Source organism: Filicampus tigris, chromosome 4, assembly GCF_054856515.1.
Source record: "Filicampus tigris isolate MCC_2025a chromosome 4, RoL_Ftig_1.0, whole genome shotgun sequence".
Classification (NCBI taxonomy): domain Eukaryota; kingdom Metazoa; phylum Chordata; class Actinopteri; order Syngnathiformes; family Syngnathidae; genus Filicampus; species Filicampus tigris.
In genome coordinates, this window is record NC_141220.1 from 10,959,977 (window position 1) to 10,979,221 (window position 19,245).

Here is a 19,245-nt window from a genome sequence, read left to right on the forward strand (position 1 = left end):
AAGCAGGAGATAACCCATACAAGAACATGCAAATTCTAAACTGTTTCGAGATTCAAACCCTGATCCTTTGAAGCAGAGACGCTATTAACCACTAACCATGAGTCAATGTGCTGCCCTTTGCGGAAATCTGTATGGTAGTTTTTGCCGTCTTACTACAAATAACCAATCAGCCTCTACCCACTTTGAACCTTTTATTTGTCTTTTACCATTTTAATCAGCCTATTGTGTTAAACAATGTGTCCATTGTGTGCTTTTAGTGTCCAGTTGTCCAGAATAGAGCCATATAAATCTGATGCATTATCAATTTATTATTGTGGGGATCCAAGAACTCTACCATGCGGCTGCACAAACCCGTGACGTGTTTACAGGTAGGATGGTTCAAATGATTATGTATTAGTTGTGATAAATGAATGCTATAAAACAAAATTGGCTTTGGAAGAAATGTTGAAATTCAATAAGCACATCGACGTAGGAGAGAGTTTCGTTTTCCCAAAATGAAAAGCGGCTCGAATTAAACTCAACTCGTACTACAAAGAGCGTTTCCGGGAAGCGTTCGCATTTGTACGCATGCGCGTGCCGTGGCCGGAAAAAGTCAAACAGTACCAGAATGATATTGAGTCAGTGGCGTATTGATCCAAGGTTTAACTTTTTGCGACCTTAGTTTCCAACAGGTCGAGTTTTAACAAAGGCCGACGGTGTCGTTTAAGCATTGAGGTTGTTTACTATATGTTTGTCTTTGTACACGCTGTATTTCAACACACCAGAAATGCACAGATTAAGATATTTGAAAAGTGCATGGAGGCTGTTACAATCAAGCAGCGAAGGAGCAGCAACAAGAAATTACAGCCATGTAAGTGATTGCTTTAGTTTTTTGTTTTTTTTTTACCATTAGGAGAAAGGTGGAGAATTATGGCAACACTTGACTTAAACATCCTCTTTTAGCTTCTCACGTGTACTCAGTTATTTAGTGTTATCTTAACTTCACTTTACCTAATCGCTATACCTATGTAGTTTACAATACGGAAGAGTCAAGGATCACCTTTTTTTTAAATTGACGCAGAATCACGATCCCGTCGTTATAAAAAATATACATGGAAGAGATGGTGAATTGAACATACATAATACGTGTACACATTGTTTACACAGGCAAAGATTTATAGTTATGTATTAATGTGGTTGTAGGTTGAAGCAGTGTACAACAGCCCGTAACAGTTTTAATTGCCTCTCTTGTGTAGTTGAATAGGCTAGGCATCCTAAAATTAGAGGTCTCGATACAGTCACAGTAATAAAGATGTCATTAAATGAATACAGCCATGAAAACAAAGCCTATTTTTAGTTAGTTCGTTCGTTTTTAGACAGTAAACTTGTCAACGGTGCCTCTACTGGTTGCAGTAAAGTCATTTTGCCTCAATTGACATTCGTAGTACAAAGAAATAATATTCGGTTTTTCACAATTTGAAAACTGGTGTGGGGAATAAAAGTTGTATGACATTCTCTGGTCAAGATACACAAAGGACAAAAAGTGCGCATTATATCAACTTGTCGCACTCTGGTTGAAACCATGGTGTTCAGGGGCGGTTCTCTTATGCAAATGTTGAGCATGGAATTCATTCCTATAGCAACAAAACGCAGAGTTGGAGCATGTGATGAATCAGGTGGCTACTCAGTGGTGCCAAGTTAGCGACATTGTTGCTATATTTAGCATTGGGTACAACCTATCTAGTGTTTATTTTACTTAAACAACAAGCGACAATTCCCGTGTCTTTTTATGGTGACTTCTTGAGACTCTGACAGTCCCTCCAGAGTTGGAGATGTTCATCTCTCCTTTTCCAGCATGCAAATTAATGGCGCTTACGTTAAGACACAGAGGCTAATTTAACCATATACCACAAATCCAAAAGATGTACTTGGTTGTGTAATTTCACACTTGATGACTCAACTATTTGTATGCAAACAGTAAAAGGTACATTTTTCACGTATCCTTTGATCTATACATAGAATTAGAGAATTAATTCTGCACAATGGGCGATCAGTTAATAGTGTTGCTGTCTTTTCCCTAGCCATCTCGTCAGGGCTCATTTGGTCTCCTCTTTGACATCGATGGCGTGCTGGTGCGCGGTCGAACGCCCATCCCTGCGGCCAAGCAGTGTTTTAGGAACCTCGTGGACCAGGAGGGCAAATACAAAGTGCCCGTGGTGTTTGTCACCAATGCTGGAAACTGCATGCGGCAGAAAAAAGCAGAGCATCTTTCACATCTGCTTGAAGTGGAGGTAAATGAACTCCATTTCTGGAATTGTTCAATGCATTCCAAACTTGCTTTGTCTTATATTTGTAGCCTCCTGACTCCTGTTTCTTTGTGCCCGTTGCACTCAGGTGTCACCAGACCAGGTAATGCTGTCCCATAGTCCTTTGCGAATGTTCACACAGTTTCACCAAATGTGCGTGCTGGTGTCAGGACAGGGTCCTGTTGAAGAGGTGGCTCAAATGTATCCTGTTTCAAATCAGCAACTCATGCTCCGACTGAACTGATTGACCTCACTGTGTGCATGCTCTGTTTATTTAGTATGCTTCCGCTCTGCTCTTACAAGTTTTGAAAACTTTGGACCCTTTACTATCTGTCTGTTCTGTAGATTTCTGTAATTGTTACAAACTAAAGACCATACAGGATTGCCTTGACCCACTAAACCTCAGGTTGGGCTTCCAGAATGTTGTCACCATCGATAATCTCAGAGAGGGCTACCCTCTTCTTGATATAGTGGATCACAACAGAAGACCCAAAGACAGTGTGAGTTTCTACAATTATTTAGCTCCACACTAACTACAAACTCTTGATGACATCATCACAATTTCATGTGAGCTTATCTAAGAGCAGAACTTTTTTTACAGCTTTTCTTTACTGGATGTATTGAGATTGTGCTGGCGGACCTAATGTTGTGGTAGATAGTGATATAATCAATCAATATACAGTATATACAATAATGTTTTTGCATACTCATATCTTGCCTCACAGATTCCTCCCACTAAAGGTTTACGGCCAATAGATGGTATGTTTGTACACATACATACAATTAAATCTGAAACTTTAAGTATATACAGGAGCATTTTAGTAAGTTAGAGTATCATAGAAATGTATTTATTTCAGTAGTTTTTTTTATTTAATTTTTTGAGATGGTGAATTGGGTGTTCTCATTAGTAAACAGTAAACTATCAATCCAATTCCTGTTTCACTTATCCTCATTACTAATATATATATATATATATATATATATATATATATATATATATATATATATATATATATATATATATATATATATATATATTAAATTCTAGAAATACTTCTGAAATAAATCACATTTTCTATGATATTCTAAGTCATTGAGATACACCTGAACATGATTATTCTCTTTCCCCACGTATCCTTATAGCTGTCATCTTATTTGGTGAGCCAATCAGATGGGAGACCAACCTCCAGCTCATTGTTGATGTCCTTCTAACCAACGGAAACCTGGACAAGAATTGGAACTTTGTGCAGTATCCTCACATTCCGGTGCTGGCCTGTAACATGGACCTGCTGTGGATGGCTGAGGCCAAGAATCCCAGGTGGAGTATTTGGAGGGAGGAGGATAGTGTTATTCTTTGTCCTAATTATCATTGATATTGTGGTTCCTTAACAGGTTTGGTCATGGTATGTTCCTGGTGTGCTTGGAGAGCCTTTACAAGAAGGTGACAGGTCATGACCTCAAGTATGAGGCTCTGATTGGTAAACCCAGCGTAGTGACATATAATTATGCTGAACTGCTGGTCAGGCAGCAGGCTGAGAGACTTGGATGGGCCACGCCTGTGAAGAGACTCTATGCTATAGGGTGAGTGACTCCAGCCCTCCATCTTGTCCCACGCCGTCTTTGTTAATCCAAATTTACAGTATGTCTGCCACCTCTTCTTGATAGTGATAACCCCATGGCTGACATATATGGTGCCAATCTCTACAACCGCTACCTCCAGGCTGCTCAGTATTCTCAGGCCGAGAAGCGAGCTAACCAAGGTGGAACATGTGCTCAAGCCGTTGACCAGGCCCCTAAAATGACATCAAGCGAGCTAGGCGGCGCAGCCGGTGTTTTCGGGCCAGGCTCGGATCTCCCCGAAGCGTGCCACTCCATTCTGGTGTGTACAGGGGTGTACAGCAAAGAGGAGGAGCTGCCGTCGGACACGGGGCACACGGTGACCGAGCAGCACATCTTTCACGGCCACCGGGACTTTCGCTTTGACCCCAGCCTCACGCAGCCGTCCTATGTGGTGGAGGATGTCAAAGAGGCCGTAGAGTTAGTGTTCCAGCAGGAAGGATGGCCCCTGGATTAATTGGCCCATTCATGACTATAAAGAGTTGAAACACTAGTGTAGAGTATTACAACAAAACCTGTTTTTATTCCAAACAACAATATCCTGTTTGTTTCATTCATATCTTCATCCGATTGCTGCCCCAACACAAAAACAATATGCTCTGCGGTAGAACTCTGAAATAAGTTGATTTATATTATGATTTATATTTACCTAATATATGAGTAAAGACATGACTGTAGTTTGGGGATGGAGGTGGGTAACTGAAAAGGATAACTAGAAAGAATGAAAATACCATAAACCTCAAAATTGACCAGCCATTCATTTTTTAAACAACTTGTCCTTGTTGTGGTCATGAGCTAAATCATAACAGGGTACATAAAACAAGCACGAATGCTCACAGTCACACCTTTGGACAATTTAGTCTTCAGTAAAGCTAACATGCCTTTTTTGGCATGTGGGAGAAAGCCCACACAAGCACAGGGAGAATTTGCAAACTCTGCACAGAAAGGCCAAAGCCCAAATTTGAACCCTGAACCTCAAGACTGGTGTAGAGGGGCAGGCTAACCACTCACCCACTGTGATGCAACTGTATTATTCCTCTACACCACAGGTGTCAAATTCCAGTCCTCGAGGGGCCCTATCCTGCATGTTTTGGATGTTTCCCTCCTCCAACGCCTGATTCAAATGATCAGCTCATCAGCAAGCTGTGCAGGAGCCCGATAATAATCCTGATCATTTGAATTAGGTGTGTTGGAGGATGGAAATAGATAAAACATGCAGGATAGGGGCCCTTGAGGCCCGGGGTTTGACACCTGTGCACTAATTGTGACCTATTTGTTGTTTGTACATCAGCGTGGTTAATATACTGTGTAGTACAATATGGTGTATGTTAACCACGCAGATGTAATAAATACATCCATCCATTTTTTTTTTTAATTTATCCTGTTGACGATTGAGTGTTGCGGGGAACTGAAACCTATGCCAGATGACTTTTGGTCTGGTTGCCACTTGCCAGTCAATCACAGCCACACCAAAAAGCCGGGGAACTTGTAGTTCCTGCCACAGGAGTTGATGAAATTAAAACGTTCCTGTGGTCTATGCGGTTTGCAATTCCAGTGCACCTCAAAGTCCTGGGTAATTTATTCAAATGGGACTGAAGACATACTGTTAAGTGTGTGTGGTATAAGAAACTTCCAAAACCTCTCCATCAAGTGACGATTAAAAAAAAAACAGAAGTCAAACTTCAAATTGAAAGACAAGCCAGTGCCACCATTTGGCTGTTTTGAGGGGATTGGGCTGACAAGACGTGAATTTAGAACCTTATGTCTCCTGACATTTTTGGGGGCCATTATTAGAACAATTGACATACATTTCTTTGGTTTAATTTACTGTGACTAATGTCAAGTCGTGGTTGTGATGCTTTAAGTGCAATACCAGAAATATCAGGAGGAGCAAAGTGAGAGACAGTGAAGATCAAACATTAAAGCTTTGGAGCTCAAATCTTTAATGACTCAGCTCTGAAAAGGAGCCTAGGCAAAGAATACTAGTCCAAAACATTGAATAACTTTTTTTTCTCAGAGTATGTTGTAACAATCAAAAACAGTTCTTTGGAAGTGAGAAGGGAGCTGGAAAGCTGGTAGTCACAATAGATTGTATTGCTCCTGGAAATAAAAGGGATTGATTTTGGAGTCTTTTGGGGCTTGACGGTAAAAAGAAATTAATCTAATGTAAAAGGAGCAATGATGTAATTTAAGAGGTTCAAACCAAAGAATGTATAAAGTGTGGATTTGCCTTTGTTGTTGCCTTTTGACAGTAAAATATTTCCCTCTAAAAAATGTTTGTGGGAAGCATGACTTTAGAAGGAAACTTTAGAAAGCCGCTATATACGGTATACGATATTACAGATGTCAGCACTTCGGACAATGTGTGAAATATGGTGATGCGCGTGATGTTAAATATAAACCACAGACTTTAAAAGGCGGCAACTACAATCATGCAGCAGCTTATTGTGGATGTGTATTTTTCCTCAAGGCCAAGTGAGACCACAATGTTAGAGATCGGGAGGTTGTTTCGTATGCCGACATTGCCGAGGCCTTGAAAAGTGTTGAAACAAATAACAGCGCTTTAGTAAAAACTCCAAATGAAGACCTGAGAACTGACAGTGCCCAGCATGTTGAGCGAACAAGCTAAAAGCAGACCAGAGCCAGATCTTTACATAAAATCATCACTTCTTGGTCTATTTTGGGGGCCTTGTAACTTAAGTGAAGTTGCCTTTATAAAGGTAAAGGTCAGTTGTCACTCACGCTGTGAGAGGTGTTCATTTATATATATGTATAATTGCGGTAGTCTACAGTGGTCTAAGTATGCTGCATTATGACACATTACAATGGATGAGAGACGAGCACCTTTTGATTTGCATCATTTGGATCACTTGTGCAACAAATACAATCCAAAGGGATTCAAAACTTTTATCTACTAAAAAAGGCTTTGGATTAACAAATATCTCATGGAAACAGTCAAAATATTGAAGTCACATTCTAAAGTCCATCCATTCTCTGAACCGCATATCCTCACAAGGAGTGCATGCGTGCTATGAGCTGTCATAGGGCGAGAGGCGGGGTACAGCCCGAACTAGTTGCCAGCCAATCGCAGACATTCTAAAATTCCAACATCAAAACAAGCCCCCAAAAAGACATCATAATGTGTTCCCTATGTCACAATGTGATTCACATTTGAGTTGGATAAAGCACTCTCAGTGTCATCTATATGTCCTGTTTGTGAGTCTTAATGCTGAGCTTTGCTGTCCTCCTCTTTGTTTCTGAGGCTTCTTATTTGGTGTATTTTCCGGAGGTGTTTCCAGAGGGGGCATGTGTATGGGCTTCCATGGAATTGGGTTGTAAAAGCTGGGTGGCGGGTGGAATCTGCAGGTACCTGCAGGCAAGATAACACTCGCAGGTTACACAGATATGAAAATAATGAACGACGATTCACTGCTAGAAAACATGCATGCAGGAAGGTATTATCCTGAAATTTACCAAGCAGCTAATAATTGCCATAACACACTCACTTGAATTGTGAGGCGGCTTTGGGCTTGCTTTCCATTTCTCATTGTTTTTTGCCAGCCAATCCTTAAAGTTCTCCTCTGCCTTCCTCCGCCGCTCCTTCTCCTGCTCATCCCTCAGACTTGCTTCCTCCTGTTGAAATGAGAGCCCCAATAATAAAAATACAAGACATGGTGGCCAAGCAGTAGCTAAAATTCAGACATTTTGAAAATGTGTCTTACTTTTTGCTTCTTTTCCTTTTCTAACCTCTCTTGGTTCTTCTTCTGCAGCCAGTCTTTGTACTTCTGTTGAGCTTTCTGTTCAGTCTCTCTTTGTTTTTCCTGTTGACGCCGCACCTCTGTTTCTTCTCTGCTGATTTTCAGAAGCTGATTATGTCTTTCCTTGGATTACAATAACAAAAACGCATGATCTGAGAATTTTTTGCTCTGTTGGCTGAAATACATGAGAAATTATCATTTGCTGTTGTAAATTGTAGACTAGTTTTCAACCTGCTCTCTTTTAAGCTGCTGCCAGTCTCTGATCTTTTTTTCCTCCATGATCTTTTTCTGTTTACGTTCCATTTCTTCTTGTTCTTTTTTTCCCTTGAGTATATGCACCTGGTTAAAGAGGTGTTTGAATCAGAACTTGCAGCCATGCCCTTTTTGAGAAAACACAATGGGAGAGTGTACGCCAATAAAGCTCCTTGTCAACTTGCCTCCTCTGTTTTCTTTTTCATCTTAAGTTGGTCTTCTTTAGCTTTGTTTACCAGCCACACTTCCCATGGACTGAGGGCTTCACGTTCTATCTGTCCTGAGGGGGGTTTCTGCAGCTCACATCTTTAATGAAATAATTAAAAAATTAAAAAAACAAAAAAAGAGTTAAAATGACTCTGTATATGGTTTCTGTCCATCTTATGGAATCAGATAATACCTGGACGGTTGCTCAGTAGTACTGAGCTCGTCGTACTCATCACTCTCATAACTGTCATGGTAAATGGGGGACAGCAAGGAGTAAGTGTCGTCGTCCTCAGGTAGGACGTCGCCGTCCACCAGGTATTCCGATACGGGGGCATGTTTTCGCACATTTGGCTTGAGAGGAGTCGAGCTGAAGTCTTCGGACGCAAACGCTGGGGAGCTCGGCAGCCACCAACCAGACATTACTAGTAGATTGATTTCTGCTGCGGGATGACAATAATATTACATCAAAGCATTTTGCTTTTGGGATAACTACTTTTTGTGTGCCTTTATCAATCTCATAAATGATAGTACAGCAACAAACAGGTCTACGATCATCGTGGCATCCGAAATCTATTACAAATGCACATTCAAATACACGAGTTATTGTTAGCTAAGTTTGGCTGGTTGTAAACAGCGAAATGTAACTACTCTTGGATAAGATATCGACTATATCGCCACTATGTTTTAGGGCTATTTCATCCCATTATGCTTGTCATCGAGGAACTAACAATGAAATTTGCCCAAGTCACTTCCCTTCTTGCTTACTTTTATGGTAGCGGTGCTTGGAAAGTTACGTGTGCTTCCTTCCTTTCCTTCCTCGCTAACAATCGTCTTCCCATGATGCACCACGCCTCCACCCAACGCCGTTTTTGTAACCATGACGCCTGACGTTTTACTTTCGGCAACGTTTTTGAATTATTGTACCGCTACTTAGATGTAAATGCTACTTTGTATGGCATTATGTAGTGAACCAAAAGAGTCAATGCTAGTGGTAAAACAATTTCACACGCACGCGTGCACACACACATTTATACACGCAAACTCACGCGTACACAATAACATTTAGATAGCAAAACAGAGGTGAATCAATGTTGAAAAATGGTTCGGCTTTAGGATTGAATCTAAGTTGTGACCTAAAGTAGAAATTAGAAAGCACAAGGTTGATAAAATGTTGAGTCAATGTTGCTTTTCAACCATAAATCATGCATACAACATCAATGTTGATTCGGCCATTATCCAAACCAGAAACTACATGCACAGTTTAGTTGTTTTCTAATTTAATCAATGTTAAGGAAACAATATTGATTCAACCATCATCTCAACTTGTAGTGGCTAAGTCTATCTTTAAACCACTGAAGGTGACTATAATGTGCCGGGGTTCTGGGCATATGGAGGGCAAAATTGCAGAGAATGGAGACAATGTGGGAAATACAATGGTGAGTTTATTGAGTCAAAGATAATTGGATGTTCGGTTGAACAAGATTGAGACGTCCAGGTGCAGTAGTGCAGTGCAAAGAGTGAATCCAGGGAGTGCCTGGCAGCAGGCGGAGTTCACAGTGCAGTTGGCAGGCAGGGGCAGGCAGGCACCAGGGTGCAAGGTAATCTGAAAATTCATAAACAAAGCAAGGTGAAAAGTCTGGAATTAGTACTTGAGAATGCTCATGATAGTGGCCGCATGGTGCCATTTGGGACCAGCTTATATGTGACTGATGATGATTGCTCGCACCTGGTTCCAGCACCAATCGTCTCTCCAAACCTGCACAAGCCCGGCCCCGTTGGTGGGCCAAAGTTGGCCCTGGTCGAGATCAGGGCCATTAAATGGCCCTGGGTAACCTAGTTACCCTAGGAAACTTTTTGGGTGTAAACAAAAGGCGGAACCACTTTACCAGGGTAAATTGAAAGGTGCCTCAAAAGGTTCCTGTGGTGGCTAAAAGTGGAGGGGCTGTGAAAGTGGAGCGTGCATGCTTTGAGCTCGTGCACGACACACAAGCATGGAGGCCTAAAAGGAAGAAACCACTCTCAAACACTATATGGCTCAACACACATGTTCATATTGGTGAGCTGAACAACAAACTAAAAGATGACCTTTCGTTTGGATGGACTGTTTTTCAGCATGGAAATGGCTAAGGAAAGAAAAGGTTTGCATGCAACAGGACCAACACTAGTATGTTGAGGGCAAAAAATTCAGTCAGAAAAAGCGATGTGAAAAACGCTGTCTACACACACATTTTGGGTTTGAAAAAAGGCCTGCCTCCCTCCATCTGCATAACCCCCCCAATACCATCCCCCTCCTCTGAAGGGGAAAAAAGGGAATAACAAACAATAGATAACATACATTCAACATTAATTAAATATTGACATTTCAAACTTTTTAATTCAACTAAAATACAAGGTAGATTCAACTGCATCTTTTCATCAGAAATTTCAGTGCTGACAAAATTTTGTTGAACCAACGTTGATTGACCATCATCAACCAAAAATCAACCTTCTTCTGGTTATGTATGTATTTAGACTACAATACAACTGTAGGGCATTTCATAACAGTTACAGCTGTAACAAAGCACTTTACATGAACAAAATAGCAATAATACAACAACAAAGACAGTGAAAGCAATAAATCAAAACACAAGTTAGTATAAACAGTAGACAGCAGAAAAGCGTCAGTCTCACGTCGGGTCCAAAGCCGAAGAATAGAAATGTGTCTTCAAATGGGTTTTAAAAACGGACAGTGAGGGGGCTTGCCTAACATTTAAGGAAGGTCATTCCAGAGGGAAGGACCGGCAACAGAAAACACTGACTACTAAACGTCACAAAATTAAAGCACAAAATTAAAATAACTTCTAACATTAGCTACAATACATTTGAAATATTTGTAATGCTATTGTCCAATGTACATTTCTGCACATTTTCTTTGATACCTTAGCACAGTAGTTTTAGTTCATAGACCACCAGCTCCACATGTTTCAGTCTACTGCAAGAAATCACCAAAAAAAAATTAAATCAAAATAAATAAAAGCGCATTAAGGAAGCTGTATTCCAGACCTGTCACACCCTGTAACCCCAGGTATGTACATACTGATTCATGGAAGGCAGCAGGCTGTTTTATTGGAGTTCAGGCCTGCTTGGTGTTTACTTGCGTGCCCTCTGTCTCACTCGCACTTAACATCATCACCCTAAATACAGCAAGCATGCCAAAATGAGTTTGGACTGTTTTGACATAGAGTTGTGGTATTTGGTGAGTGCTTCTTATGTGTGAAAAAGAATCATATTTTATTGTTGTGTTGAAATGATCTGATGTATTAAGAGCAGATTAACACAAAACGTTTATTCCTATGTTTGGTGCAATCTTTCAAAGTTTACGACATTAAGTTTATGGACAAAACAACCAAATGCATGAATCTTGTTGGTCATCACAGAACTATTTCTGGGCTGCTCTCTAAATTGTTTCCATCCATCACTTATCCTAACGGAGACCGTTTTTCATGATGCGTCAGATGATTGCGAGGAAAACGTCAGACACTATTAATCAGTAAGGTCATAAAAGGGAAGGATCGTCAGCCGGCAGCACGTGTGGGTTGTGTCTGATGTTTTGTAAGTCCGCTCAGCCCAGCCCCTGGCCTCAGCTGCTCCTTCTAGACTTCACAGTCAGAGCGCTGCCTTTTCGCAGACAACATCCATTCCGTGAGGGAGCCGGGTCAACAATTTACAGGTGGGATGGTTGCAGGCGACATTCAGATACTTCCTGAGGGCAAACAGCACCTGCGGCGGCTCTCCAAGACACCTCGTCCAGACCACAGAGCTTCCCCTGGGGGCCGCAAGAAGCTCCAAGTCATCATTTGTGTTCTGCTGGTGGAGCTATGTGAAAGATTCACATTTTTTGGCATTGTATGCAACATGATTCTCTTTTGCACTGTAAAGCTCGGCTACGACAACTACCTGGCTGCAACAGTGAACTTGTGCTTCATAGGAGCCAGCACGCTCACCCCTGTGCTGGTTGGCTGGTTTGCCGAAACCTGCCTAGGGAGAACCAAGGTGCTCTACTTGTGTGCTTTTCTCCATTTCTTCGGTAAGACACAGTGGACATTTATTTTTCTTGCTTTTGAGAGGGTTCACATTTTGGCAGCTTCAGCCTCTGAATTTGTGAGCATTATTTGCTTTCTAAAATTATATGTACAGTGGATCCTCGGTTCACGAATGGCCTTGTTCTCAAACAAATCGGTTTGCAAACAAAACAAATTCGGACAAAAATGTAATCAAAGCGGTAGTCAACCCAAACATATTTTTTTCAAGAATATGTTCCCAGCACGCCCACTAGTTGAAACATGGCATTCTGATTAATTTTGCGTTTGTGGAGTATAACTTAAGCAGCAAAATGCACTCGTTTTTAGCCATCTCTTGGGGCGGCCATTTTGTCTTCTGTCGACTGAAAATGACATGACAACTGCACACAACGACCAACCACGGCTGACCTGTTTTCTGAATCTGAGCCGTGATTGGTCGTTGTGCGCAGTTGTCATGTCATTTTCAGTCAACAGAAGACAAAATGTACGCCCCCAGAGATGCTAAAAACGAGTGGATTAATACTTATTCCACAGATGCAATATTTGTCAGAATGCCCGGTTTCAACTAGTGGTCTTGCATAGAAGATATTCTTGAAAAAAAATGTTTGTGTTGACTTTCCCTATAAGATCGTGAACTGTGATTCCACTGTATATTCGTACATAGTGTTGATCCCTTCATTTACCCTTTGACCTCATATCCAATTCGGCCCAGTGTGAGCTGATATTTTTCTTCAGCTTCAGACCTGCAAATACAGTGACTCGTCAATTTTTTTGTCCCATAGGCACAGCCATGTTACCTGTGGTAGCATTCCCATTTGAAGATTTCTACATTGACATTCATCATATGAGTCATAAGTTAGAACCTCAAGAGCAGCAGGCCCTGTTCTATACCGGCCTGCTGGCTGCTGCTCTGGGCATTGGCGGCATCCGAGCTATTCTTTGTCCCTTGGGAGCATACAGCCTGCAGAACTACAATCAGTATCAGCTGCTGGGCTTCTTCAACTGGTATTTGATGCAGCTACAGCACATAGAGTGGAGTTAGAATTGGAACAAATTTTTATAGGAACCGGGAACTCAGTTAAATGTATATTTTAGTAGCAAGAAAGAGAGAAAACTGTACTTGCAATGTTGGGTAATTATTTTGAAATGATGACATTTAGCTAGTTCTTTACGTAATTTATTGTATCCTTCCTCACCTTGGAGGAATGCTTATTGAAATACAGCATTAGAATGTGCCCATTTAAGATGTTGAAAATAGGTGCATATAATCTATATCTCAAATCGAAACAAGCGATTTGTTCATGTAACTTTAAAGTAGGAAATCAACCCAAACATAATTTTTTTCAAGAATATGTTCTATGCAGGCCCACTAGTTGAAACACGGCATTCTGATTAATATTGCTTTTGTGGAATATGAGTTAAGCAGCATAAACCACACGTTTTAGCCATCTCTGGGGGCAGCCATTTTGTCACTTCTGTCGACTGAATATGACAAATGATGAGGAAAAAAATTCTGGAAAAAAAAATATATTTGGGTTGACTTCCCCTCTAAGGAATTTTAGGCGGATGATGGAAAACAAAACAAAAAAATGAATGCTTCAAGATGTGTACTTTTTGTTTTTATTGTGTTTAGGTTCTACTGGTTGGTTAATCTGAATTCCACTGTTGTGTTCCTGGGTATTGCTTACATCCAGCAATCTGTGGCCAAAAATCTGGCGTTCTTAATCCCCTTCACCTCTGCACTTCTGGCACTCATTGCCATACACATGATGCGCAACAAACTCACCTACAAACCCAAGAAAGGTAAGAAACACACACCTTAATCTGCTTGTCATTAGAATAGCTTTGATGATGTAGGATTTTGTTTGTCACTATTTTCATCTAATCAAATTTATATCATGCTGATAACTTCGTTTTTGGTCAACTTGTAGACAAAATGTATATTAAAAACACAAGAAAGCCCTCACACACACACACACACACAAAACTCTCACAAGCATAAAAAAATGAGTGGTGAAGAGGGTTTTTTTCGGTGCGCGTGAGAGGTAAGTGTTATTTTTGGCCAATGGGGTACCTCATACCATTGTCTGTTTCTATCAAAGGCGGATCCTTACTGACCACGCTTGGAGTTTTCTTGAACTCTCTCAAGATGTGCTGCCTTCACTATCGCCACCTCAGTGGGGATGTGCCGTCTTGGTTGGACCGGGCCAAGGAGAACAATGGCGGCCGCTACAGTGAGACTCACGTAGAGAACGTCAAAGTCTTGGCCAAGCTCTTCCCTCTTTACGGACTCCAATTGTTGTACAGAGCATGTGTCACTCAGGCAAGTTTCTAAGTTAAAGCAGGGGTCACCAACGTGGTGCCTGTCACAAGAACCACACGAGTAGCCTGTTCTAAAAACAGCTCACCGGTGAAGTGATCTTTTGAAAATGTAATTATTTGCAGAGCTTTACAGAAATAATGCATAGCATATTGATATTTATCTGTTTCTGACCATGTTAAATCACTTTTGATAATGCTGGTCAACAGCAAATTGTAATCAGAGATGGCTTTATGTCCCTAAACGTATCATTGACACTGATTAAAAAAAATGTCCTAACTTTTTTTGTTGCACATCAGGTTTTTGATGTTTTCATTTTTTGATTAGTTTGACCTATAGAAGCTCCCCAAGAAGTAGCTCTCACTTTCAAAAACCGTAGGTGTCAAGTGTCTCGACTGCACAGTATAAAGGTGCGTCATTTCTATATGCTGACTGTGTTTCCACGCAGATCCCCTCGGGATACTACTTACAGGCGATGAACTCCAACCTCCACCTGAGTGATGTCCTGTTGCCCATCGGCACAATGAACGTGATCAGCATTTTACCTCTTCTCATGTTGGCCCCGCTGATCGAGTGTGTGAACAGCTGCTCTCTCTCCATGGCAAAAACTCCGCTGGCACCCACAAGAGTAATCAGTGAGTACTTCTCTTTGCACACCACTCGTGATGCAACACGGTGTTTCATCATCTTCATCTAAATATGTTTCTCTTTGTTCTGCCTCTGTTGTCCTCCCTCTTCTCTCTTGAAATGACTTGTCTTGCAACTCCCATTCTGCAGCCCTCTGTCTCATCACCCCACCCTATCTAATCCTCCCCTTACAGCTCTGGGACATGCATGTGCAGCTCTGTCCGTCTTGGTGGCAGGTTTGTTTGAGCTGCACAGGAAGGCTTTCCCCCTGGTGGAGCAAACCCTCTCCGGGAAGGTTCTGCAAGTGTCATCCATGCCGTGTTTCCAGCTGGCGCCGCAGTACATCCTACTTGGACTGGCTGAGGCTCTGGTCACTCCAGCATGTGAGTGTGTGTGTGTGGAGACTTGTGGAGCATCTTATCCAATATAATATACAACTAATGTGTAGCGGCGGTTAAAATAATGAAGCTTTACTTTTGGTAAAAAATAGGCCTATAAGCGATATAGCCCATTACGTTGATGCAAAGGGTTGCGCGCATGGGTGGGCATACCTACGGTGTCTTCAAATGCCATCTATATCAAACATCATTAACGGACATAGCACAATTAAGAAAAACATGTTTTTTCCACTGGTGGAAACGGGCTGCTGCAAGTTAAAAAATTGTTTTATTTTTTTTTACTGGCGGGAATAGGCTTCTTCCAAAGTAACAAAAAAAAGTGTTTTTTTTCCCCACTGGCGGAAATGGGTTTCCATATAAACAAACCTCTTACACGGTAAGAGCTTGAAAATAAAACATGAAGCCATGAGTCACACTTACCTCCATATGTGTAAAGTGCGGTTAATTAAACGCATATTCTAATCACAAACATAAATCTATAAAAAGATAAACACAAATATTCACCCTGTTGCCACTTTCAACCGGGCTAAGTATCTGTGAACTGTTCATTTTGTCGTCTGTTTTACCTTTTCAGAATCGTTTCGACATGTACTGTCAATTCATCGTCTAATCAGCCATTAACCTTTTCCGTATTACTTCAAAGTAAGACTTCCTAACAGGAAGTCAAAAACACATGTCCGACATTACTGAATATTTGACAAATAAACCCATAGTCCTTTATATAGTGTTTCTGCTTTCTATGGCAGGTTCTCTCATCTCTTTCCAACTGACCCCGGGGCACATCCGAGTAATCTCCCTGCACTTGCTCACATTGTCCTATGGAGGAGGCTGCTTCCTAGGAGCCTTCTGCATTCAGCTGGTCTACTTTGTGTCTGGAGGTGAACAAATTCTCATAGAGGAAATATTTTCAATCCTTCAAGGTGGAATATATGTCATTTAACACCGAATGACGCTTGACTGCAGGTTCCTTTTATCCAAGCGTCCTGCATGATGGAAATCTGGAGAGATTCTTTTTCCTCATGGCCACGCTAATGACGATAAATACTCTGGTGTATTGGAGTATATCTCACAGGTACTGAGAATTACACAACAGTGGCCAAATGTACCAGATCTACCTTCAAGAAATCATTGCGTCACAGAGGGTCAACTGATTCACAATGGTCAGATCGCTGCAGTGTTTACAGTGCATTCATAAATAGGGGCTCGGGTTGTAAAAGTGGTCTCCTAGCAAAAAGGTTGTACGTTTACATTTTATATTTTGGGAAGGGTCGTCTAAAGAGCGTCCCTTTCCCGATACTGGGGATGGGGTGTCGCCTCTGAGTCCCGGTGGTGGGTGGCTGTCAAGAGGAAGGAGTCTCAAATGGGCCAAATTAAAGCAGATGGTTTAAATGATACAGGAGCTGTAAATTCAACCTCAAAATTCTTTTCTGCTGCTATTGGGTTGAAATTGTCTCCCTTTTTTCTCTTCACGCTGAGTGCAGAGTCTCTTGAAGAGGGGGCAGACGCTGGCTAGCAGGGGCATCACCTGGGATGTGGGGCCCCGTGACAAAATATCACTGCCCCTGCTGGCGAGCGTGCTGTTCATGGTCCAGGAGGAAAGGCCCCGAGGTTCCTCTTTTACTCTCTTTTATACCCTTGCTTTGCTTTTTTTTTTTTTAATTACAGCAAGGCCCATTTTCTTTCTACAAAAACAAAACAACCAAGGCCCATCTGCCTTTACTAATCTAGTTTGCCTGATAACGGCATCATCATAACTTCACTAGAAATACAAGTATGGCTTAGCTCGGGAAAATGCTTGCTGTAGTGTTAAGATGACAAATAGTCTGACTGTCTCTCACTCACTCAAGGCCCATGCATTGGCCTTCATTTCCCTCAGAAAAGAGAATCCCACTCAACTCAACAACTTAAGTTCAGGTTAATACTCTAGCAGCAGCATTCTGAAATGAGAGGCATATGTTTTAACATCCTCCTGGGAGGTCCTCTTTGAAGAAGAAAGCGTGGAGGAGTCTGTTTTTTACGTGTCTTTGTAAGACAAGGTAAAACACTTCAAAAGTGCTTAAAAATGCTGTACATGCAGTAGTGTATCACAAAAGTGATGATACACCACTCACATTTTTTGTATTTTATTACCGGTATAGATTTTCATTGGACAACACTGAAGAAATGCACTGTAAAAAAAAAAGTTGAGTGAACTCAAAATTTCAAAGCAACAAACTTTGATAAAATGTTAAGTTACATGTTCAATTCAACAAAATATTTTATTTTATTTTTATTTCATATTTTGTTTTGCTCTTGGAAATTGGCTTTCCCACATTTCACAACAAAGAATTAAGAGCTTACGGAAATAATTGTGCCTTATATTGTGCCCCTACTAAGATATAAGTCTAACCTACTTAGCAAATTGTTTTGGAGCAAATTGCTTGCTTTGTTGTGCTAACTAACATTGTTGCCATAAATGAAAATATTTCTGATTTTAAAGATTTTAAACATAAACAACTGTTTTGGCCCCCCAAAAATAGAACTTTTTTTTTTTTTACACTGTGACACTTTGCTTCAGCATGTCAAGTAGTCAGTTAATAGCTTGCTCAAGAGTGAAAATTTACTGTCCCATCAAAATAGCTTGACACACATGGCAACAAAAAGAGTGCACCCTTCTTAAAGAGGAAATCAACCCAAACATATTTTTTTCAAGAATATGTTCCCAGCAGGCCCACTAGATGAACCACGGCATTCTGATTAATATTGTGTTTGTGTAATTAGAGCTAATCCACTCGTTTTCAGCCATCTCACGGGGCGGCAATTTTGTCACTTCTGTCAACTGAAAATGACATCACAACTGCTCAGGGCTCAGGTAATGATCAATCACAAATTGATTTACAAAAATGTTAAGGTGTGTTCTTATTTTTATGAGAAACTGCGTGACATGTTGTAGGGAAAAGCAGGTCAATTTTTTACCAGTATTTGTTACAAAAGTATACTATATTGTACAGAAAGTTAGGATTATCTGTGTATGAGGTACAGCCAGTTCTTTTTCAAACTTGTTAAAGAGCGTTTCCCTTTCCCAGGTACATGGATCTGAGCGTGCGGGGTAAGGCGCTGACAACCAGCCCACTAACAGAGAAGCTTCTTCAGTACAAAGCTTGCCTGCGGTACTATGACACTATGGACCGCTCGTACACAAACAACTCGTGTGAATCTATCATCTGACAGATTTTAAAAGTCATCTCTACACTCTGTGGCGCTGGCGCTGCTTGTTGCTGTGTCAAATTCAATGTACTTTTGTTTTTTATTGTGATTTGTGAAGAACTGGCTACATTTGTATATTAAAATATCGTACAGTGTAAAACTGCTGCTAAAAATAACATTAAAATACAATAAAGATGTATCATCAAGCATTGTAGCATGTGGTCCTACCACATATAATAACAGACAAAACAATGAAATGCTCTTACACTAAATGACTGAAGATACATAAATAACCTGTATATTTACCGGTACTTTTCGTGAATCGTTTTGCTAAGTGGTGTGCCGTGAATTTTTGTCCGAAGTGTAATATGTGCCCTGGCTCAATAAAGGTTGAGAAACACTGCGATAGATAACTGTAATTTAACAGCATAAAACTGTATAAAACAGCGTGAAACATTTTTTCGTGTCAAGCGGGGGAGATAGGCACTACATTCCTTCACAAGTCTTGTCATTATCCGTCAGCATCTTACTGAT

The 19,245-nt window shown here is 40.9% G+C and overlaps 3 protein-coding genes across 4 annotated transcripts; 2 read left to right on the forward strand and 1 right to left on the reverse strand.

The window, feature by feature from the left end:
- The first annotated feature begins 586 nt into the window (after positions 1-586).
- On the forward strand, positions 587-5,576 carry hdhd5 (haloacid dehalogenase like hydrolase domain containing 5). The gene is made up of 8 exons (XM_086029009.1): positions 587-850; positions 2,061-2,270; positions 2,374-2,486; positions 2,692-2,785; positions 3,011-3,044; positions 3,429-3,603; positions 3,678-3,866; positions 3,951-5,576. The coding sequence occupies exons 1-8, from the start codon at positions 767-769 to the stop codon at positions 4,357-4,359; spliced, it is 1,308 nt and encodes a 435-aa protein (XP_085885135.1). The 5' UTR covers positions 587-766; the 3' UTR covers positions 4,360-5,576.
- Positions 5,577-6,795: 1,219 nt separating this feature from the next.
- On the reverse strand, positions 6,796-8,988 carry ccdc34 (coiled-coil domain containing 34). 2 transcript variants are annotated; one of them, XM_086029011.1, is made up of 7 exons: positions 8,885-8,988; positions 8,313-8,556; positions 8,098-8,218; positions 7,892-7,999; positions 7,625-7,783; positions 7,409-7,535; positions 6,796-7,272 (listed from the first exon to the last, which is right to left on the reverse strand). In XM_086029011.1, the coding sequence occupies exons 2-7, from the start codon at positions 8,537-8,539 to the stop codon at positions 7,100-7,102; spliced, it is 915 nt and encodes a 304-aa protein (XP_085885137.1). In that variant the 5' UTR covers positions 8,540-8,556; positions 8,885-8,988; the 3' UTR covers positions 6,796-7,099. The 2 variants fall into 2 exon arrangements, with proteins under 2 accessions (XP_085885137.1, XP_085885136.1); XM_086029010.1 differs by having other exon boundaries at positions 8,313-8,559; positions 8,885-8,981.
- Positions 8,989-9,794: 806 nt separating this feature from the next.
- slc15a5 (solute carrier family 15 member 5) lies at positions 9,795-18,732 on the forward strand. Its single transcript, XM_086027316.1, has 10 exons — positions 9,795-9,947; positions 11,756-12,185; positions 12,963-13,185; positions 13,814-13,983; positions 14,283-14,503; positions 14,949-15,135; positions 15,322-15,510; positions 16,272-16,403; positions 16,489-16,597; positions 18,591-18,732. Exons 1-10 carry the CDS (start codon positions 9,795-9,797, stop codon positions 18,730-18,732), a joined length of 1,956 nt encoding a protein of 651 aa, XP_085883442.1.
- The last annotated feature ends 513 nt before the right edge of the window (positions 18,733-19,245 follow it).